This window comes from Zophobas morio, unplaced genomic scaffold (genome assembly GCF_036711695.1).
Source record: "Zophobas morio isolate AGI-343-1 ecotype UQ-CSIRO unplaced genomic scaffold, CSIRO_AGI_Zmor_V1 ptg000041l, whole genome shotgun sequence".
Lineage (NCBI taxonomy): Eukaryota > Metazoa > Arthropoda > Insecta > Coleoptera > Tenebrionidae > Zophobas > Zophobas morio.
This window is the reverse complement of record NW_026972146.1, coordinates 3,873,549-3,893,373: the sequence shown is the minus strand read 5'-3', so window position 1 is coordinate 3,893,373 and position 19,825 is coordinate 3,873,549. Positions and strand designations below refer to the sequence as shown.

The window sequence follows — 19,825 nt, the reverse complement described above, 5'->3', positions numbered from 1 at the left end:
AATTTGTGTCCACGCGGTATCATTTCATTTGACAACGACAACAGCGCCCTCTGGAATGTCACATTGACAGCTAAATGACGTTTGTTTACAAACAATTCCTTTTTAGACACAGTTATTGTTTAACGATATGGAAAAAGAAGACTTATTTTTACACACCTACTTCACCCATTTGTCGCAAATCTCGTACGACAAAGCGAAAGAACATGTCGTAAGTTTCACCTAACCCTACTTTTATGTGTCAAAATGACAGCTGTTTGAAGGAGAAGGAAAAGGAGGCTTACAAAGGGGCTCAGCTGACGGCGTGGGGTACATTCTTGAGTTTTCTACAACAACTAATACTGACTGAAAAAAGCTACATCGAGATTGGTTTTCTACAAACCAAAAACAAAGGGTTCCTACGCAAAGACGTAAGATTTACGATTTTTTGTTGTTGTGTGGTTTGAACGATGATTTTAGAACTCACTGCGGTCCATTTATGAAGCTTTAAGGTCCGACTTGCGAAAACTCGAAGACAACTGCAAAGCGACGATCGTAGATCGAAGGGTCCAACATTATTGCCAAAATATATACCAATTTCTAAACGCACGCGTCAACATGATAGATTTGTGGGTAAAACCTAACTTAGTTTAGTTGAAAAATAATAACAAGCTTGTAGGTATGAAAGAATTTATACAATGGGTCTGAACAACCAATTTATGTACAGTGACACTCTAAAATATATACAGAACTTGATAGAAAGACACTCACTTGATTTTGCAGACATTAGTCTGACTCCAGCTAAAGCCGCTTTTGGTTTGGAGGTGGAAATTTTAGAACAGTTGTTTAGGGCGTTAACTGAGCTCCAAAGACTGCAGTTTTTGCCATCTTTGGCACTAATACATGGAGCGCATACAAGACTGACGTTGTGGGAAAGCAAAATCCCAAACAGAGAGGTCTACCACCCTCAACAAAGAAAATTTTTTACTGATTTATGTTTTCAGAACTGGAAGATCAGTTTTCTCAAGAATAACCCCCTACCAGCGCTGTTTCAGTGGCTCCAGAAGCTAAAAGGAGCAGTTTTGAGCAAATTTAGTTTATATTTTCATGACACTCTAGCGCAACAAACTACACCAAATGAGATGAGACAACTATGTGCTAAATTACACCATGACCATTATCAAAGGTAATAAATACCAGAAATGGTCACTTTAAAACTGGTTATGTTGTAGAATGGTCAGTTTCCATCGCAAGTATGAAGCAGCATGTGTGATTTTGCTCTCAGATAACCAAGTCAGTTGTGACACCACAGACTATGATAGTTTTCCAATTATAGTTTCATACCCACCTGTAAGTATACCCAGTGCCACAAAAACCCGTTTAACGTAAAATTGTAGCGCAGCCCCCCTCAATTAGAAACAATTTTAAAAATGATATCAGAAACATCAGAAGAGCTTGCAAATGTAGACAAAATCATATATAAATTCAGTTCCCAGGTACTTTCGTGTGTTAGTTTTGTTCAGTAAAGCACAATTATGTTTTTTTAGAGCCAATGTACATACATCCTGACCACAGTGGAACCCAACATTTACTTAGTCATCCTTTTTGAAAGCAAAAAGTCAGAGAAGGACACCTACATTGGAAACTTCGTGACGGAACTGTGTACAAACTTGAGGTGCAACCGAGTCTTCACTGCTCTGAAAAATACATCAAAATAACTATATTTTACTATTTTAATAAAATTTTTAAAAAACGGGAATTTGAATTTCGCGCCATCGCACTCTAGTTATTTACAGTTACCAACACAGCGGAACTAAACGTTCTTTTTCAGCCATCTTGAAACGATAGTGTCCAGGTGCGTGTTGTTTCGCTTCACAATATCGACATAAATATTATTTAAACGGTAATTTCAAGTAAAATCACATCCACAACGCATTCATAACAAAACCAACAACCTTTTTTGTTTAGATCGTGCTTTTTTTACCATAATTGAAAAACGGCATGGTCACACATGTCAACCACGTTTTTTCGCTCTCCGTGTTAATAAAGTTATTATTTCTTTCAGAAAATGCCGTCTGTGACGCTTAAAGACGTCGATCAACACAAATTCGTGAAGGCTTTCGCCCAATTTTTAAAAAAGTAAGTTTCGACATAACCTCACTTTTTGTTAACCTTGTTGTTCTAGGACCGGTAAGCTCCGCGTTCCTGAATGGGTCGACATCGTCAAGACTTCCCGTGCTAAGGAGCTGGCTCCCTATGATCCCGATTGGTACTACACCCGTTGCGCCGCCGTCGTGAGACACATCTACATCCGGTCCCCCATTGGTGTGGGTTCGGTTACAAAAATCTTCGGCACGCGTAAGCGCAACGGCACTAAACCGTCGCACTTCTGTCGTTCTGCGGGCAGCATAGCCAGAAAAGCCCTCCAGAGTCTGGAAGGTCTGAAATTGATCGAGAAGAACCCGAGTGGCGGACGGGAATTGACCCAGCAAGGCCGACGGGACTTGGATCGCATCGCCGCACAGGTGAAAGCGAAGGAACGTAAGGCGTTGAAAAGTGGAATTATCACTCTTTAAATGAATAAATAACGAGGTTTTTTAAGAGGTTTATTGGTTTTTTATACCTTAAACATCAACTCCTTATTTACATGTTTGTGCGGGAATGATACAATGACTAGATTTGATTTTTTTTTGTTTCGATAAAATTTGCTTAGAACCTTTCCTAACAGTCGTAAATCGCTTGGCACTATGAACGTTCTTAGGTACAAATAAGTGGACTTGTTTAAACGAATAAGGCAAGATTTGTTTTTGTAGGTCCTGTTAGTTGATTTGAAATGAAACGCTATCACATCACGATTTCCTCAGTCCGTAATCAAGGCGTAAATTTGAGATTGAATAATCACAATTGAAGCGTCTATGAAAGAAACGTTTGATGATCATGCTGCTATCCCTAACATTGGAGCTACGTTTGGCCGAATTTTTGGCCTGACTGTTCAAAGAGTCTAACTCGGATAAAATCTAAAAATGCCAACGTTGATAAAATTTGTACTGTTAAAGATTATAGGGTCGCTTGCGGGGTGCTTCCCTCGACGGTGTTGTCGATCCCGGCTTGTCGCAACCAATGTCGTAGATTCCTGGTTCGTTCGACTAGAGTCGTGGTGGCTCCTTGATTAGCGTGCGTCACTACGGTACTTTGAGCATTGGCTAGCGCCACGTGTTGTCGGTAATTATGCAATCTGTCCGCCAAAGTGGGGATGGACGGTGGTGCTGGAACGGGAGCAGCCCCTGCCAACAGCGGCCAGCCTAAGTCAGGGTAGACAAAGGGTGGTATGACTGTGGAAGGGTAGAAATCAGAATCGGGGTAGAGCCACTCGAGTGACCCGCTTACCTGTAGGCACTCCCCCAGATTGCTGCTGCTTGCGCAGAACGTCCCAGATTTCCCGAATTTCGGAATTCAAGTTTTCCAGACTCTGGATAATTTCGGAAGACTCCTGCAGGTGCTCCCCGTGAATCAACCCTTTTCCGACGGTGGCGTCGGCGGTGGCGAATTCCGTCGAGCTTATCCCCGAGCTCGCACTATGAGAGGACAAATCACTCAACGTGGCGTCGTCGTGGCGGTTTTCAGCCGTTACCGTAGCCCTCTGGAGCGACTGCTCCAGGTGACGCAGCCGGATTACCTTTTCTCCGAGGAGGCTGCGAGTTCGGTGCAGCGACACCTCCATGTCCGTCAGCTCCTTCTCCTCCTACGACATTCACAATCCTGTTAAATTATAAACTAGCCCACCGCGTGCACCCCAGTAGCAGGCAATATTTTTCTAATATTTATACAAGATTGATATAATATTAAATGTTGACTAGATATTACAAATATTTATATAATATTCATGTTACATTTATAAATTTATATATGAATTTCAACATATATTACATATTTATGAAATGTCTTTTTATCAAGATACAACTTGTAGGTAATTTATTTCATAGGGTTTTATTGGAGCAATATTAAGAATTGATTTGAAAAAATACCAACAATTGTGAAATTGACACTATTCGAAATCTCGCTTTGCATACTATTAATTGCTCATTAAAAAGTAATATTTTTTTATTTTTGCGAACAAAAAAATAACAATTTTGTTCATCATTTTTATAAAACTTACTTAAATTTGCGTTTCACCTACAGATGCGCTTGCTCTGCTGGAACGCGTTTGCGCAATGTGCAACATATACATATTTTCTGTTATTGTTGGTGGTTCAAAAAGTATTTTGTGTAAGTTCATGGTGTTTGTCCTATTGTGAATTGTGATTATCGGTACTGCGATAAATTCAGAATAGTGTAGTAAACACAGAAAATGCACTTTCTCAACACGTAAGTATATTTAAGAGGTTTAGATATTTCTGAATATAAGCATATTATGAATGTAGAGACAAAATGATGAATGTCCGGGCGCAACCAATAAAAAAGAAGAAATCGAGTTAGAAATTGCGGGAGATACGCAGAAATTGGATGAATTGGTAAGCATTTATTATTACTATTATTAACTCCTAGTATTTCTAAACTAGTTTCAGACTGATAATAATCCTTATTTGCTAGGAAGAGAATACGTAAAAAAACATGTATGCAATTTTGAAGAAATTATTAATAATGAACCAAATTGCTTTCAAGTTTTCAGGGCAAGGAAAAAAATAAGCTCTCTTTTAGTGAACTCACAATTAACAAAGCTACAATATGTAAAGTTATGTGATTTCTTAAAAATTACGAACTTTGTAAGTTAATTTAATCGTAGGTGTCACACGGAAACGTCACAAAAACGCCACAACTACTGAAATTTAAAAAATGGTAGGACCTTATGTAGCGCAGACAAAAGCAAGAATGAATTCTCGTCGAAAAAAACATGAGGTGTGATTTTTTTTTATTTTAATTAATTATATCGCTTTTCAATGAATTGGATATAGAGCGAATAATTATTAAATAAATATTTCTGTATAACGATTGAAATATAGCAGAACATTGTTATTTCCATTGACAATGTATCTTTATTATTATTTCATTGTAAGTTGGCAGTGTATTTTTATGTTTAAAAAATTTATATTGTGTTTCACATCAGGTGATTTTTTAAATTTATGCTCTGGTTGCCCATGAAGCTTATGTCAGCAGTTTCAGTTTCACTGCTGACATAAGTGTCATGGATAACTACAGCAGAAATTAAAAAAAAAATCACCTGGTATAAATTTTCAACGAATTGGTTCTAGGACAAATAATTTTTAAATGTATAAATATATGTATAATAAATCAAATGAATTTTTTAATGCCACGTTAGATTTAAGTTATGACATCATCGCCATATCTGAGACTTGGTTATGTAGTTCTATCTCAAATTCTGAAATTGTTTCTTCTCACCTGTATAATATCTTTAGAAACGATCGTAATTATCAAGAGTTAAATATATCTAGAGGTGGTGGTGTCCTTTTAGCACTGCGATCTCACGTAATTGCCGAAGTTGTTGACTTATCTCAATTACGTAAGAATATAGACATAATTGAAATTGTAGGATGTAAATGTTGGCTTAAAAATTCGATATTTTATGTATTTGTTGTATATTTCTCAAGAACTCCAACATGTGATGATTTGATGATATTTTGTAACTTTTTTGAGGAGTTTTTCAACAAAGAAGATAATATTTTGATCTTAGGAGACTTTAACATCCCCCAATTTATTCAAAATAATGACAATATCTTGGTACATACCCTCAATAATTTTTGTAGTTTTATGAATTTTATTCAATATAATTGTGTGAAAAACGCCTCAAACAAATTACTGGATCTTGTATTTTCCAATGTCCATTGTCGGGTTGAACATGATTGCAGTCCTGTGGTTGCGGAAGACACCCATCACCCGGCTCTTTCGATTTTGATTGACTTCACTGTTGACAACTTTAGTAACTTCCCTTCCACTAGACCAAATGGTGTAAAACTATACAATTTTAAGAGAGCTGATTATCCTTCTTTATATCAAGAATTATTAAATATAGATTGGTCCTTTCTAAATAATTGTGTTGATGTTGATAGTATGGTAGATCAATTTTATAACGCCCTATATCATATTTTTGATAAGCATGTCCCAATTTATCCAAATAAATTCAATAAGATTCAGTTTCCGCCATGGTTCAATTCTGTGATTATCAGTAACATTAAATTAAAAGGTTATTATCATAATAAATATAAGCAAACTAATGATAGCTCCTATTACGTCAAATTTAAACATTATCGTACTATTACTAAAAATCAAATATCTCTAGCTTATAAAGAATATCTGAATTCCATTCAAAATAATCTATCCCAGGACCCAAAAAAATTCTGGTCGTATGTAATATCAATGAAAGGTCAAACACGCATACCCGGAAAAATGACTTTTAATAACGTTTCTTTAAATTCTCCAGAAGACATTGTCAACGCATTTGCCACATTTTTTCAGTCGTCCTATGTTTGTTCTCAGAATTCAACAGATTTTCCAGTGCCTTCATCTGATTATCTTTCTTTATCTATATCCAGCATTACTCACAATGACGTTTTAGTTGCTTTCAATAAAATCAAAAATTCTTTTACTGCTGGGCCTGACCAAATCCCAGGTTTTGTGATACACGATTGTAAAAATATTTTTGTTCAACCTTTATTAGCAATTTTTAATGTTGCCCTTACTACTGGTACATTCCCAAAAAAGTGGAAGACCTCTAAAGTCACACCAATCTTCAAATCAGGTAATAATGCTGAAATAGATAAATACCGTCCTATATCAATAATAAATAACTTTTCAAAAGTTTTTGAAGTTGTTCTGTATTCGTTTATCTATCCTCATGTTCGAAAATATATCTCTCCGCAGCAGCATGGATTTGTTGATGGGCGCTCAACGATAACCAATTTAGCTTGTTTTTCCCAATTTCTGACAGAAGCTATTGATAATGGGTCCCAAGTAGACGTCATTTATACAGATTTTGCGAAAGCTTTTGATCGCCTTGATCACTTAATGTTATTATCTAAACTTCAGGTATATGGTCTCTGTGGCAATATTTTCAATTTACTTCGCTCATATTTATCAGACAGATCGCAATATGTTTTTTATAATGGTCACTCTTCTCATATCTATGATGTCACATCAGGAGTTCCACAAGGAGCTAATCTTGGTCCGCTACTTTTCATTTTATTTGTGAATGATTTGCCTACCATTTTCAAGAGTCAATCATTAATATACGCAGATGATGCTAAAATATATCACATTATTAGAACAACTGAGGATGCACATCAGCTTCAAAGTGATATGAATCAATTCAACAATTGGTGTTCCTTAAATAAAATTACCCTGAATGTCACTAAATGTAAAGTCATATCATTTACTCGTAAGAAAACATTACACAAATTTGATTATTCAGTCAATAACGAAATCATACCTCGATGTAATGTCATAAAAGATCTGGGAATCACATTTGATTCAGAACTTACATTTCAATGCCATATCAACAATATTGTTGCACGTTCGTTTTCTTTACTTGGGTTTATAATAAGGCAATGTAAAAACTTCAATAATTTAAATACTATTAAGATATTATTCGAGGCATATGTTATCTCATGTTTGATGTATGGTTGTCTGATTTGGAATCCATTATATCAATGCTACATAAATGTCATTGAGTCCATTCAAAGAAAATTCATGAAATACGTATGGTTTAGAAAATACGGTACTTATCCTGATAGAGGAATTGATAATGCTTTGCTGCTAAGTGAATTCAACATGTTATCATTAGTTAGCAGAAGAGAAGTTGCCATTACTTTATTTTTCTTTAAATTAATTCATTCAAGGATTGATTGTGCCGAGTTATTGGGAAAAATTTGCTTTCATGTTCCACGCTTAAATTGCAGAAGTGATTTGCCTTTTTATGTGCCTTTAGCCCGTACAAATATTTTAATGAAATCACCTTTAAATATAATGTGTTTCCTTTTTAATAAGAACTTTAAGGCTTTGGATATCTTTTCACACAGCTTCAAACAATTCAAAATGAAGGTAATAGCTTTTTATTTTAATAGTAGTTAATTAAATTATTACACCTATTAGTTGTTGTTTCTACTAATTTGAATTTGTGTCAAATACTGTTTTTACTATTATTATTATTTAAAGTTGGTTTGTTATTTCTTTTGTTCTGTTATTCATTTATATATAAGCACACATACTTTTATTTAACCTTCATGGAAAGTGTAGTTTATAGTTTCGGTTTTCTGTTTTTTTTTTTTTTCTTGTCACTCTAGAATAATATTAGGTTATTAGGTTATATTCATTCATTGCTCTGTAATTGGTTCGCTTGAACTGTTGGGCAATAAACTTATTATTATTATTATTATTATTAATATTGCCGCAACGTTTCAAATACACTGTTATTTCCAGTGACAATGTATTTTTGTGTTTAATAAATTTTATATTGTATTCCATACAAGTTTTTTTTATATCCATAACCCCTTTCACATGAAGAACATTTAACTAAATAAGTATGAAACATTGAAAATAAATATATATTCAATATTTAAAACCAATATTGATTTTCTAAAAAAAAATCTGTCGTTACCCATATTATTTAAATGTCAGAACTTCAATATTTATTACATATAAAATGTTACTGGGGCAGTTTTACCTGACACAACTGCTGCAACGTGTGTCTAGCCATCGAGCCGTGCTTCAACTTCAACTCCTTTTGTCTCTGCTGGAACAACGACTTCTGATTCCTCAAGCTTTCTTTCGCCCGTTTGATCGAGTCCCGCTCCAGGTGAATCCTATGTCGGAAAAATTCTAACTCTGAACTCCCTTCGAACTTTTGCCCGTCCGAAAACGGATACCTTAGGTGATACGTGTCAGCTTGCGGGTTCTGCGGGAACTGGTCTTCCAAATCCTCGAGCTTCTGCAGCTGCCGCCGCAAATTCTCCACGGGCGAACAAGACCTCTGATTCCGGCGCGACTTCGCGTTGTTATTGATCCTAGAAGTCGACGAACTTTTTAAACGCGAGAAGATTTTTTTCCGGCTGCGACCCGGATTCGTGCTGTTATCGGACGAATCGTACTCTTTGTTGCACTTATTTTCGCTGCGATCGCTAATCGAAGTGTCCAGGTCCTGGATTATGAGCTGGCGGGTGGTTCGATGCTCGGGCTTGAGTTTCGGAGGGTCGGAACGAGGGGGTTTACGCAACGGCGAGTTCAGAGGCGTCCTGAAAAAGGGGTTGAATAAACGACGAGAGGGAGACAATACCAACCTGTCTTTGTTATTAGAGTGGCTGCGTTCGGTTTCCGAACCCGTGGTGGTAGTGGCGCCCCCTTGCTCCCTACGTTTGTTTCGCTTCTCAATAGACATCTTCACCTCCGTCTTCAATCTCAAATACTTGTCCTTCAAACAACGATATTTGTCTTCTAGTAGACGTTTCTCGCAGCGGATTTTCTCGTACTTGTCGTCTTTCTTCTCCGCTTCTGCTTCAATCTTGGTCTTGAGTTCGGCAATCACGGATTTGTGTTCTTTTCGAAGGGCGTCTTCTTCGACCTTGAACTCTTTTTTGAGTTCTTCGATGATGATGGAGTGGTTTTGCTTCAGCTGTTCCACGTTGGAATTATGGGTGGTGATCATCTCGTCTCGATTCTTCTCCATTCGTTCGGCGAGCTCTTTCTCGATTTCGGCTAACTTCTCCTCGTAGTACTTCTCGATTTCTTCCTTCTTCGTTTCAAACTTCTCCTTCAGTTCGCGCTCCCCCACCTCAAACTCCTCCTGGAGTTTGCTTTTAAGCCCCTCCAACATCTCGTCGTACTTTAATTTTTCTTCCTTCAACGTCCCGGTGTTTCTGTTCTCCATCTCGATCCTAATATTCTCCAATTCTGCTTTAATTTTCTCTTCGTGATCAGTTTTCGCGTTGATTAAAATCCTCTCCAACTCCCCCTTTTGTGACTCTTGCAAGTCGTCTTTAAACTTGACGAGTTCGTCGTTTTTCTCCTCCCAGATATTTTGTTTGAGTTGTGCCATCTTCTTCTCCGCTTTTTCTTCCAGTTTCTTCGTTTTCATCAACATCTTGGTGTGCAGAGGGCTATCTTCCGACCCCTCACTATCTCTTCGTTCGATGCTTTTAATAACAGAGTCGTCTTCGGAGTCCGAGCCTTTACTAATCGTGAGTTTCGGCTTAATAAAGTCCGTCGGGTTCGGCTTAATCAATTTCTTCTCCGTTTCCGGTTGAAACTCCTTCACTGGCGACACCGTAAACCTCGACTTCTTCGTCGGAGTCATCTTCACATTGATAATATTCTCTTCGATTTCTTCGTCGTCGCTCGAGCTCGACTTATCCGAAAACGTGAATGCCACATCCGTGTTCGTGTCAAGATTAAACCGCACACTCTTCTTGTCGTCGTCGTCCTTCTCCGACTTGTCTAGCGAGATCTTGTCGAAGTCCATGCTCCTGGACACCTCCAGGGAGTTGCGCTCCCGCAGAATACTTCTGGGTTGGTTGACATCCAACGTTTCACTCTTCGCCGGGCTTGGTGTCGAGTCCACCATCTTCTTGGTGTTGGACTTGAGGAACATGGCGCCGCCGCCGCTTATCTTCAGCTCGGGTTTATCTAAAGCGCGCGGGTGCTTGTCGAAGGCGCTTTTCTCGTCGAAGCTGCTGAAGATGTTGAGGGTGATTTTCCGGTTGGAGAGGATCTGGTCGTCGGAGCGCTGCTTGAGGAGTTTGGGCTCGTGCTTGGGGCTGGTCTTGAGGGGGGAGAGTTTGAGGTCGCGTTTGTGTAGAGGGTCGACTTTGGGGGGCTCCTCGAAGCTGGGGATCTCGTCGCGGGCGTAGGTGGCGTCCTCGGTGGGCTCGCCGAGGCTGAGGGATTGGCTCTCGGCGCGGACTTTCTTGACTAGGCCGCGGTAGACGTCGTCGAGGGGGTGCTCCCATTGGGTTTTGCCGGTGAGGTTGTTGTAGTAGTAGTAGGATTTGGATTTGTCGTCGTAGCTGGAAAAAGGGGGTTAGTGAATGATTAGGCGCAGCGAGAGAGTCAGGGCGACCAAAGCTCTAGACATGTTTTCAGAATTGTGTTTTTAAAATGTAAAATTCGATATTTTTAGAAGCATTTATTTATTTTTCAGTGTTGACGCCATCGACCTTTTTTAAACCAAAATTTTGATTTTATTGTAAATAAAAAGAACATTTTTTGTTATTTTATTTTTGTTGTTGGTACACTTCTTTACAAATTTACCATTTTAAATAAGTTTTCAGTTTCTTGTTGTGAACAGAAAAGTACGTACATATAAGAAAACAAAGGCAAAATATAAAGCCCGCCCACCCGCCCTCATCTCAATTGTGATGAATTTTCTTATTCGTCGTAAGTCGAGGGGCGGAGCTTAATTGCAAAATGCTTATTTCTCTAAAGGAAACCATTTGATTTAAGTATGATGTTGTTGAAAGAAAAGTAAATATGTTAAAAAAAAACTGGTCGAAAGGTATTTCGACAGAACTTTCCTCGCTTCTGAAGTACAATCCAACAAATACTGGTTCTATGAAAAATTATAAAATTTGATTCTACGGAATTTTATTTTTTTGTGATAAACTTTATGGAGTAAATCAATATAGATAAAAGGTACTAGTCAGAGTGTAATAGAAAAAAAAAAAAGACAGTTGGGAGCCTCGAGAAGATTTAATATTAAAAAAAAGACACTTGGGACCCCCGAGAAGGTTTCCCATTGTTAAAAAAAAACTTGGCGCCCCGAGAAGGTTTTACATCTTCAAAAAAAGACAGTTGGGACCCCGAGAAGGTTTCCCATTGTTAAAAAAAAACTTTTGGCGCCCTCGAGAAGGTTTTACATTTTCAAAAAAAGACACTTGGGACCCCCGAGAAGGTTTCCCATTGTTAAAACAAGACAGTTGGCGCCCCCGAGAAGGTTTTACATTAAAAAAAAAAAACAACAGTTGGGACCCCCGAGAAGGTTTCACACAAAAAAGGAGATATTTGGGGCTCCCAAGAAGGTTTCTCATTAAAAAAAAAATATTTGGAGCCTCCGAGGTTTTTCATTTTTAAAAAAGACGACATTTGGGACCCCCAAGAAGGTTTCGCATTCTAAAAAAATAAACATTTGGCGCCCCCGAGGAGTTTTTATATTTTTAAAAAAGACAATTGGGATCCCCTAGGTTTCATATATTATTATTAAATTAGTCTAACTCTTAAAATTTTTTACGATAAGGTAATGTCACATTCACTGGGGACGACATCCAAAAACAAAATTTTGATTCTAAGAATTTTCTTTAGTGCGAAATGTCATTATTAATGTTCGAACAAATTTTATTATAATCGAAAAAATATTTACCAAGTGAACAGAATTCAAACTAGGAATGATCACCTAAACTACATTCATTTAGTAATATACAGAGTATCCCAACAATTTGGCGCTTACACACTAACGTTTATTTTAAATGGGACAGCCTAGTTTTTTGGTCAACAATTTCGAGATATTCTTATTTTTATGAAAAAAAGTGGTCATATTTAAAAATGCGCAGCCCGCCATCTTTAAACATGGCGGAGTTGAGAATTCTGAACCATGACCTTTTTTTTTTTAATTTAATTGACCAAAAAAACCTTTTCTCCTTTTTAATAAGCAATATAATATTTTTTTTTAACTATAGGTACAGAGTATTCTGTTTTTAAAGTGTAACACATGGCTTGGTTTTTTTAATGAAATACCTTATACATTTTTAGATATTTAGATTGAGCTCTTCTTAGCCTTTACAACTACAGATTAGTTTTGAAATCCCCATATGATGTTGCCACCATATTCCAATTTTCTTGATTTTTTGGCAATGGAAGGGTTCACAAAAAAATCGCAGTAGGGTTATTTTTAAAATCTGTCGTACAATATTTTCTGGAATAAATAAAGGTGCGCCCTTTGTTGTGGTATCAACTAAATCAAATTATAATATACAGAGTGTTTTTAAAAAAATATATAACAGTATACAGTAATGAAATATAGGGTATTCTATTTGAAAAAAAATAAAATATAGATTATTGAAAATTGTAATAATTAAAACATTTTTTTCTTTTTTCTATCACAACAAAAAACCGACCACCAGAAACAGAACCCCCACTCAACTCCCAAACCGCTTGGATTTCCTGGAGCTCCTTGGACTTTTTGGATTATTTTGGATTTATTCGATTTTTTGATGTTTTTTTAGTTTTTTTACTTTGTTTTTTGGACTTTTTTTGAAAAATTTCGATTTTTTTGTGATTTTTGGATTTATTAGTTTTCTTGAGTTCTTGAGCTTTTTGGGTTTCTTGCATTTTTTAAATTGAGTTTTCAGTTGACGTTACTATAATCAATAAGGTACCTTAAATTCAAGCCATTATAACCCAATAATAAAAGAGTAAGACATAAAAATCTTTCGTGATGTCGAAAATTTTCTGGTTGCGATTGTATTTTACAGTTTGTACAAAATTTTTTGAAACGAATAAATTTTATAAACTAAAAGATTAACTTGAGTTATTTATTTGAACGACATGTTGGCAATGCTGCAACGTCACACCACCTCCCAGTCTAACCCCTTTAAGGAGACCAACAATCTTCTACATTTTTCCAAAATTTTTAAACATTGCCACCAATTTGTGAAATTTTGGAATTTTTTTAAATTCGTCAATTTTCGTACTTGGTTCTTGCGATTTTTTAAAATTTTTCAACAGTTCACGAGAAATGCCACCACACCATAAGAACATCTTGTATACAGGGTGGTAATTTTTTAGTGTCTTTGTTGTGATTTCGAAAATCGCACTTGGGCGAATTAACAAAAAACATTAAATTAGATATAGTACTGAGAAATGTCAAATTCTTTTTGGTCGATTGATAGTTGGGACCCTCAAGAAGGTTTCACATTCTAAAAAACAGATTTGATGCCCCCGAGGAGTTTTTACATTTTTAAAACAGACAATTGGGACCCCAGAGAAGGTTTCACATTATTAAAAAAAAAAAAAAACGATTGGCGCCCCCGAGAAGGTTTTCCATTTTTAAAAAAGACAGTTGGGACCCCTGAGAAGGTTTCACAAAAAAAAAGACATTTTTTGGAACCCCGGAGAAGGTTTTACATAAAAAAAAGACACTTGGGACCCCCGAGAAGGTTTCCCATTATTAAAACAAGACAGTTGAGACCCCCGAGAAGGTTTCCCATTGTTAAAAAAAAACATTTGGCGCCCCTGAGAAGGTTTCACATTAAAAAAAAGACACTTGGGACTCCCGAGAAGGTTTCCCATTGTTAAAATAAGACAGTTAGGACCCCCGAGAAGGTTTCACATTATTAAAAAAAAACATTTGGCATCCCCGAGAAGGTTTTACATTTTCAAAAAACGACACTTGGGACCCCCGAGAAGGTTTCCCATTATTAAAACAAGACAGTTGAGACCCCCGAGAAGGTTTCCCATTGTTAAAAAAAAACATTTGGCGCCCCTGAGAAGGTTTCACATTAAAAAAAAGACACTTGGGACTCCTGAGAAGGTTTCCCATTGTTAAAACAAGACAGTTAGGACCCCCGAGAAGGCTTCACATTATTAAAAAAAAAACATTTGGCGCCCCTGAGAAGGTTTCACATTAAAAAAAAGACACTTAGGACTCCTGAGAAGGTTTCCCATTGTTAAAACAAGACAGTTAGGACCCCCGAGAAGGTTTCACATTATTAAAAAACACATTTGGCGCCCCTGAGAAGGTTTCACATTAAAAAAAAGACACTTAGGACTCCTGAGAAGGTTTCCCATTGTTAAAATAAGACAGTTAGGACCTCCGAGAAGGTTTGACATTATTAAAAAAAATCATTTGGCATCCCCGAGAAGGTTTTACATTTTCAAAAAAAGACACTTGGGACCCCCGAGAAGGTTTCCCATTGTTAAAAAAAAACCATTTGGCGCCCCTGAGAAGGTTTCACATTATTAAAAAAAAAAACATTTGGCGCTCCCGATAAGGTTTTACATTTTCAAAAAAGGCACTTGGGACCCCTGAGAAGGTTTCTCATTGCAAAAAAAAAACATTTGGCGCCCCTGAGAAGGTTTCACATTAAAAAAAAAAGACACTTAGGACTCCTGAGAAGGTTTCCCATTGTTAAAACAAGACAGTTAGGACCCCCGAGAAGGTTTCACATTATTAAAAAAAACATTTGGCGCCCCTGAAAAGGTTTCACATTAAAAAAAAGACACTTAGGACTCCTGAGAAGGTTTCCCATTGTTAAAACAAGACAGTTAGGACCCCCGAGAAGGTTTCACATTATTAAAAAACACATTTGGCGCCCCTGAGAAGGTTTCACATTAAAAAAAAGACACTTAGGACTCCTGAGAAGGTTTCCCATTGTTAAAATAAGACAGTTAGGACCTCCGAGAAGGTTTGACATTATTAAAAAAAATCATTTGGCATCCCCGAGAAGGTTTTACATTTTCAAAAAAAGACACTTGGGACCCCCGAGAAGGTTTCCCATTGTTAAAAAAAAACCATTTGGCGCCCCTGAGAAGGTTTCACATTATTAAAAAAAAAAAACATTTGGCGCTCCCGATAAGGTTTTACATTTTCAAAAAAGGCACTTGGGACCCCTGAGAAGGTTTCTCATTGCAAAAAAAAACATTTGGCGCCCCTGAGAAGGTTTCACATTAAAAAAAAAAGACACTTAGGACTCCTGAGAAGGTTTCCCATTGTTAAAACAAGACAGTTAGGACCCCCGAGAAGGTTTCACATTATTAAAAAAAACATTTGGCGCCCCTGAAAAGGTTTCACATTAAAAAAAAGACACTTGGGACTTCTGAGAAGGTTTCCCATTGTTAAAATAAGACAGTTAGGACCCCCGAGAAGTTTTCCCATTGTTAAAAAAAACATTTGGCGCCCCTGAGAAGGTTTCACATTAAAAAAAAAGACACTTAGGACTCCTGAGAAGGTTTCCCATTGTTAAAACAAGACAGTTAGGACCCCCGAGAAGGTTTCACATTATTAAAAAAAACATTTGGCGCCCCTGAAAAGGTTTCACATTAAAAAAAAGACACTTGGGACTTCTGAGAAGGTTTCCCATTGTTAAAATAAGACAGTTAGGACCCCCGAGAAGTTTTCCCATTGTTAAAAAAAACATTTGGCGCCCCTGAGAAGGTTTCACATTAAAAAAAAAGACACTTAGGACTCCTGAGAAGGTTTCCCATTGTTAAAACAAGACAGTTAGGACCCCCGAGAAGGTTTCACATTATTAAAAAAAACATTTGGCGTCCCTGAAAAGGTTTCACGAGACAGTTGAGACCCCCGAGAAGGTTTCCCATTGTTAAAAAAAAAACATTTGGCGCCCCCGAAAAGGTTTTACATTTTTAAAAAAGACAGTAGGGACCCCCGAGAAGGTTTTTCATAAAAAAAACCATTTGGGGCCTCCGAGGTTTTTCATTAAAAAAAAAAAGACAGTTGGGACCCCCAAGAAGGTTTCACATTCTAAAAAAAAAAGATTTGACGCCCCCGAGGAGTTTTTACATTTTTAAAAAAGACAATTGGGCCCTCCTAGGTTTCACATTCTTTTTACAATAAGAATATCACGTTCACTGGGGACGACACCCAAAAAGAAAATTTTGATATTCTAAGAATTTTTTTTTTAGTGCGAAAAATCATATTAATGTTCCCTCAAATTTTATTATTATCGAAAAAATATTTACAAAGTGAACAGAATGATCACCTAAACTACATTCATTTAGTAATAAACAGAGTATCACTTTCGAGATATTCTTACTTCTATGGAAAAAAGTGCTCATATTTAAAAATTCACAGCCCCGCCATCTTTAAACATGGCGCAATTAAGAATTCTGAATTCTGACATTTTTTTAAATTTTTTTGACCAAAAAAAACCTTTTCTCCTTTTTAATAAGCAATATAATAGTTTTTTAACTGTACAGAGTGTTCTGTTTTTAAAGTGTAACACATGCCTTGGTTTTTTTTAATGAAATACCTTATATATTTTTAGATATTTAGATTGAGCTCTTCTTAGCCTTTACAACTACAGATTACTTTTGAAATTCCCATATGACGTTGCCATCATATTCCAATTTTCTTAAAATTTTTTGGCAATGGAAGGGTTCACAAAAAACTCGCAGTAGGGTTATTTTTAAAGTGTGTCTTACAATATTTTCTGTAACAAATAAAGGTGCGCCCTTTGTTGTGGTATCAACTAAATCAAATTGTAATATACAGAGTGTTTAAAAAAAATGTAATATTTCACAATTTTCAAATATCGATATTTCAGTTTTTTCAAATGGAACTATTTTTGTCCTCATTCTTCGAATATATCGATATATCTCGTAGAAAAGTAAGAAGTCGTAGTAACTATCAACATTAAATATGGAACATACTGTAGAAATGAAGAAAACAAAAAATAGAATAAAATGTAGGGTATCTTATTTGAAAAAACTGATATATCGATGTTGTAATAATTAAAACTTTTTTTACACAAACCGTTTGGATTTCCTGGAGCTCCTTGGATCCCTTGGATTTTCTAAGAATTTTTTGGATTCGTTTTTTTGGATTATTTTGGTTTTATTAAATTTTTTTGGTTTTTACTTTCTGATTTTTTGAATTTTTAGATTTCCTGAGTTTGAGAACTTTTTGGGTTTCTTGGAATTTTTAAACTGAGTTTTCTCAAATTCAAGCCGTTATAGACCAATGATAAAAGAGTAAGACATAAAAAATTTTTGTGACGTGTAAGATTTTCTGATTGCAATTGTATTTTAGAACTTTGTAATTTACGCAACTAGTGTATGTACAATATTTTGTGAAACGAATAAATTTTATAAATTAAAAAATTAACTTGAGTTATTTATAACGACATGTTGGCAACGTTGCAATCACGTCACAATGTTGATCTACTTTAAAGTTACCATGACAACAAAAAGTATAAATGGTGAGTGCGCGAAATTCATCAAAAAAGTCGTGATCATATTCAAATTTTCTACGTTGCAGATATTGTTTTGGTACCTTAGATTTTATTAGTGTGGCAACACTGTTCATCCCCTCCACGCCTTTTCAAAGGAGACCTACAACCTTCTACATTTTTCCAAAATTTTTAAACATTGCCGCAAATTTGTGAAATTTTGGAATTTTTTGAAATTCGTCAATTTTCGTACGTGGTTTTTCGAATTTTTAAACTTTTTTCGACAGACACCACAAGAACATCTTGTATACAGGATGGTAAATTTTTAGTCTCATTGTTGTGATTTCGAAAATCGCACTTCAATTCAATTTTATTTATATTTATTTAATTATGGCACTATTAAAAAAAATCTAGACAGTTCAGCTTCAAAATAGGGGCATTTAAAAGATATAACGGGTGTTCAACTGAAAATGTAGACATACTTCACAATGTTTACGAAAAATCAAGGCCAACTTGATTATTCTTTTAACAGACTTTGTGCGCGACTAAGATGACCGCCGATTCAGTAGTACAATTTTATTAAAAAAAAAATAGTAATGATAAACTGGACAAATATTCATCTTATTCCCATTGTTGTTCATTGATCTATGAGGACCTGATTAACTCATTTTGTCCATTTTTTTTTTGAATAAATAACTGCAGAATTGCACTTAGTTAATTATTGGTAGTTAATTTTTAACAAAAATAAAATTAACTAAAAAAAAGTTACCTATAAAATTAATTAATATAAAAATACTTCTGCATCATATGTGGAAATAGAGCACCTGCTCGATCGAATGTGGTGCTCAGTGGTGCTTGAGTTGAAAGCTTCATTGTTGCCAACTTGAATTTGAGTTTTTACTTGATTGGTACTACTGAATCGACAGCCACCTTTGTCGTGCAAAAGGTCTACCCGATATTTATTGCAACACGATTTTGTAGCAATGTTTGAAAAATTTCTTTCAATTCTTTTTTTGGTCAAGGACAACTGGTACACTAAAATTCTAAAATTCTTAAAAATAAGTTACGAATCTCACAAAAACCGCAACCGCGAAAAAAACGTTTTACTCTCCAATCTAAGTCCCTCTCTATCCTTTATTTGCATAATTTATTCAAGAAAACATGTGTATTGTGCACGCTGAGTCAGAATCGGTTTTACCGACACACCGTTCCTCGGTTAGTGCGAACTGACCTTTATGATTCCAAACTTTCCCTCAACGTGCTTTTGATTAATTCGCTTGTCCCTTGACTCTCGCAAGACAAACCCGTATTTACCAAGGTTTCCAGCCCGGGGGGAGAGCCTTCATCAGGCCCTCCGCAGCTAGGGGCAGCAACTGGGGCTCCGCGTCGGGATCGATGCCGATTTTGGCCGCATAGTCGCGGATTTCTGCGAAAGAAGCGACTTTGAGAACCCTGCGACTGTGAACTCGACCCTCGGGTCGGGTTTTCGTCGGTGCCAGTGTGGACGAGTGCGAAGGACACTCGCAAATCAATGGCATCCGCTCCGAATCGGCGTCTCGGGGCGAAAACGCCAACTGGAAGATCGGAGCACCCTCAACCCCGGCCGATCTCCCCGTTGACATTAACGCGTGAAACACCCTCGGCGTGCATTAAACACTCACCGTCAGCCGAAGGGTGACTGGCTTCGTCGAACACTTCTTCGCAAACAATGGACATTATCGAGACAAGTCTTCGTTTCGCATAATAATCGCTTGTCGGAACAGACAGCTGATATTGGGACGTTGACAGGTGGGGGGAGTGGGTTATGAGGGTAAAAATAAACAAATACGGGCGGTGGGGTGGTGCCATCTGGCGGTGGCGCGCCGCACTTTACCCCTCTCGTGGTGCGGCGGAGGCGCGCAGCTTGCCTGAATGCCGCAACTGTGACACCGTTTTAGTTCCAGCGC

At 36.8% G+C, this 19,825-nt stretch overlaps 3 protein-coding genes across 7 annotated transcripts; 2 read left to right on the top strand and 1 right to left on the bottom strand.

The window, feature by feature from the left end:
* The first annotated feature begins 37 nt into the window (after window positions 1-37).
* Window positions 38-1,735, top strand: LOC135141006 (KICSTOR subunit 2-like). 2 transcript variants are annotated; one of them, XM_064071790.1, is made up of 8 exons: window positions 38-208; window positions 261-407; window positions 457-605; window positions 656-932; window positions 981-1,162; window positions 1,209-1,326; window positions 1,379-1,472; window positions 1,524-1,594. In XM_064071790.1, exons 1-7 carry the CDS (start codon window positions 128-130, stop codon window positions 1,457-1,459), a joined length of 1,035 nt encoding a protein of 344 aa, XP_063927860.1. In that variant the 5' UTR covers window positions 38-127; the 3' UTR covers window positions 1,460-1,472; window positions 1,524-1,594. The 2 variants fall into 2 exon arrangements, with proteins under 2 accessions (XP_063927860.1, XP_063927859.1); XM_064071789.1 differs by having other exon boundaries at window positions 39-208; window positions 1,374-1,472; window positions 1,524-1,735.
* Window positions 1,736-1,788: 53 nt separating this feature from the next.
* On the top strand, window positions 1,789-2,580 carry LOC135141009 (small ribosomal subunit protein eS19). Of its 2 annotated transcripts, none has more exons than XM_064071795.1 (3): window positions 1,789-1,879; window positions 2,042-2,115; window positions 2,162-2,580. In XM_064071795.1, the coding sequence occupies exons 2-3, from the start codon at window positions 2,045-2,047 to the stop codon at window positions 2,550-2,552; spliced, it is 462 nt and encodes a 153-aa protein (XP_063927865.1). In that variant the 5' UTR covers window positions 1,789-1,879; window positions 2,042-2,044; the 3' UTR covers window positions 2,553-2,580. The 2 variants fall into 2 exon arrangements, with proteins under 2 accessions (XP_063927865.1, XP_063927864.1); XM_064071794.1 differs by having other exon boundaries at window positions 1,790-1,831.
* On the bottom strand, window positions 2,569-19,690 carry LOC135140998 (centrosomal protein of 164 kDa). Of its 3 annotated transcripts, XM_064071773.1 has the most exons (7): window positions 19,541-19,690; window positions 19,194-19,305; window positions 9,264-10,985; window positions 8,853-9,218; window positions 8,651-8,789; window positions 3,364-3,718; window positions 2,569-3,308 (listed from the first exon to the last, which is right to left on the bottom strand). In XM_064071773.1, exons 1-7 carry the CDS (start codon window positions 19,593-19,595, stop codon window positions 3,034-3,036), a joined length of 3,024 nt encoding a protein of 1,007 aa, XP_063927843.1. In that variant the 5' UTR covers window positions 19,596-19,690; the 3' UTR covers window positions 2,569-3,033. The 3 variants fall into 3 exon arrangements, with proteins under 3 accessions (XP_063927843.1, XP_063927841.1, XP_063927842.1); XM_064071771.1 differs by having other exon boundaries at window positions 8,651-9,218; XM_064071772.1 differs by having other exon boundaries at window positions 2,569-3,260; window positions 8,651-9,218.
* Between the last annotated feature and the right edge of the window lie 135 nt (window positions 19,691-19,825).

Bases quoted from the DNA above. Each gene is read 5' to 3' on its own strand.
- LOC135141006 (XM_064071789.1), top strand. From the start codon at position 128: ATGGAAAAAGAAGACTTATTTTTACACACCTACTTCACCCATTTGTCG. The intron at 1,327-1,373 runs GTAAGTATACCC...GTAAAATTGTAG, and splicing joins TTATAGTTTCATACCCACCT to CGCAGCCCCCCTCAATTAGA. The intron at 1,473-1,523 runs GTACTTTCGTGT...ATGTTTTTTTAG, and splicing joins TATATAAATTCAGTTCCCAG to AGCCAATGTACATACATCCT.
- LOC135141009 (XM_064071795.1), top strand. From the start codon at position 2,045: ATGCCGTCTGTGACGCTTAAAGACGTCGATCAACACAAATTCGTGAAG. The intron at 2,116-2,161 runs GTAAGTTTCGAC...TTGTTGTTCTAG, and splicing joins TTCGCCCAATTTTTAAAAAA to GACCGGTAAGCTCCGCGTTC.
- LOC135140998 (XM_064071771.1), bottom strand. From the start codon at position 19,595: ATGTCCATTGTTTGCGAAGAAGTGTTCGACGAAGCCAGTCACCCTTCG. The intron at 10,986-19,193 runs GTAAATACGGGT...CCCTTTTTCCAG, and splicing joins CCCCCGGGCTGGAAACCTTG to CTACGACGACAAATCCAAAT. The intron at 3,719-8,650 runs GTAAAACTGCCC...TGAATGTCGTAG, and splicing joins CGTTGCAGCAGTTGTGTCAG to GAGGAGAAGGAGCTGACGGA.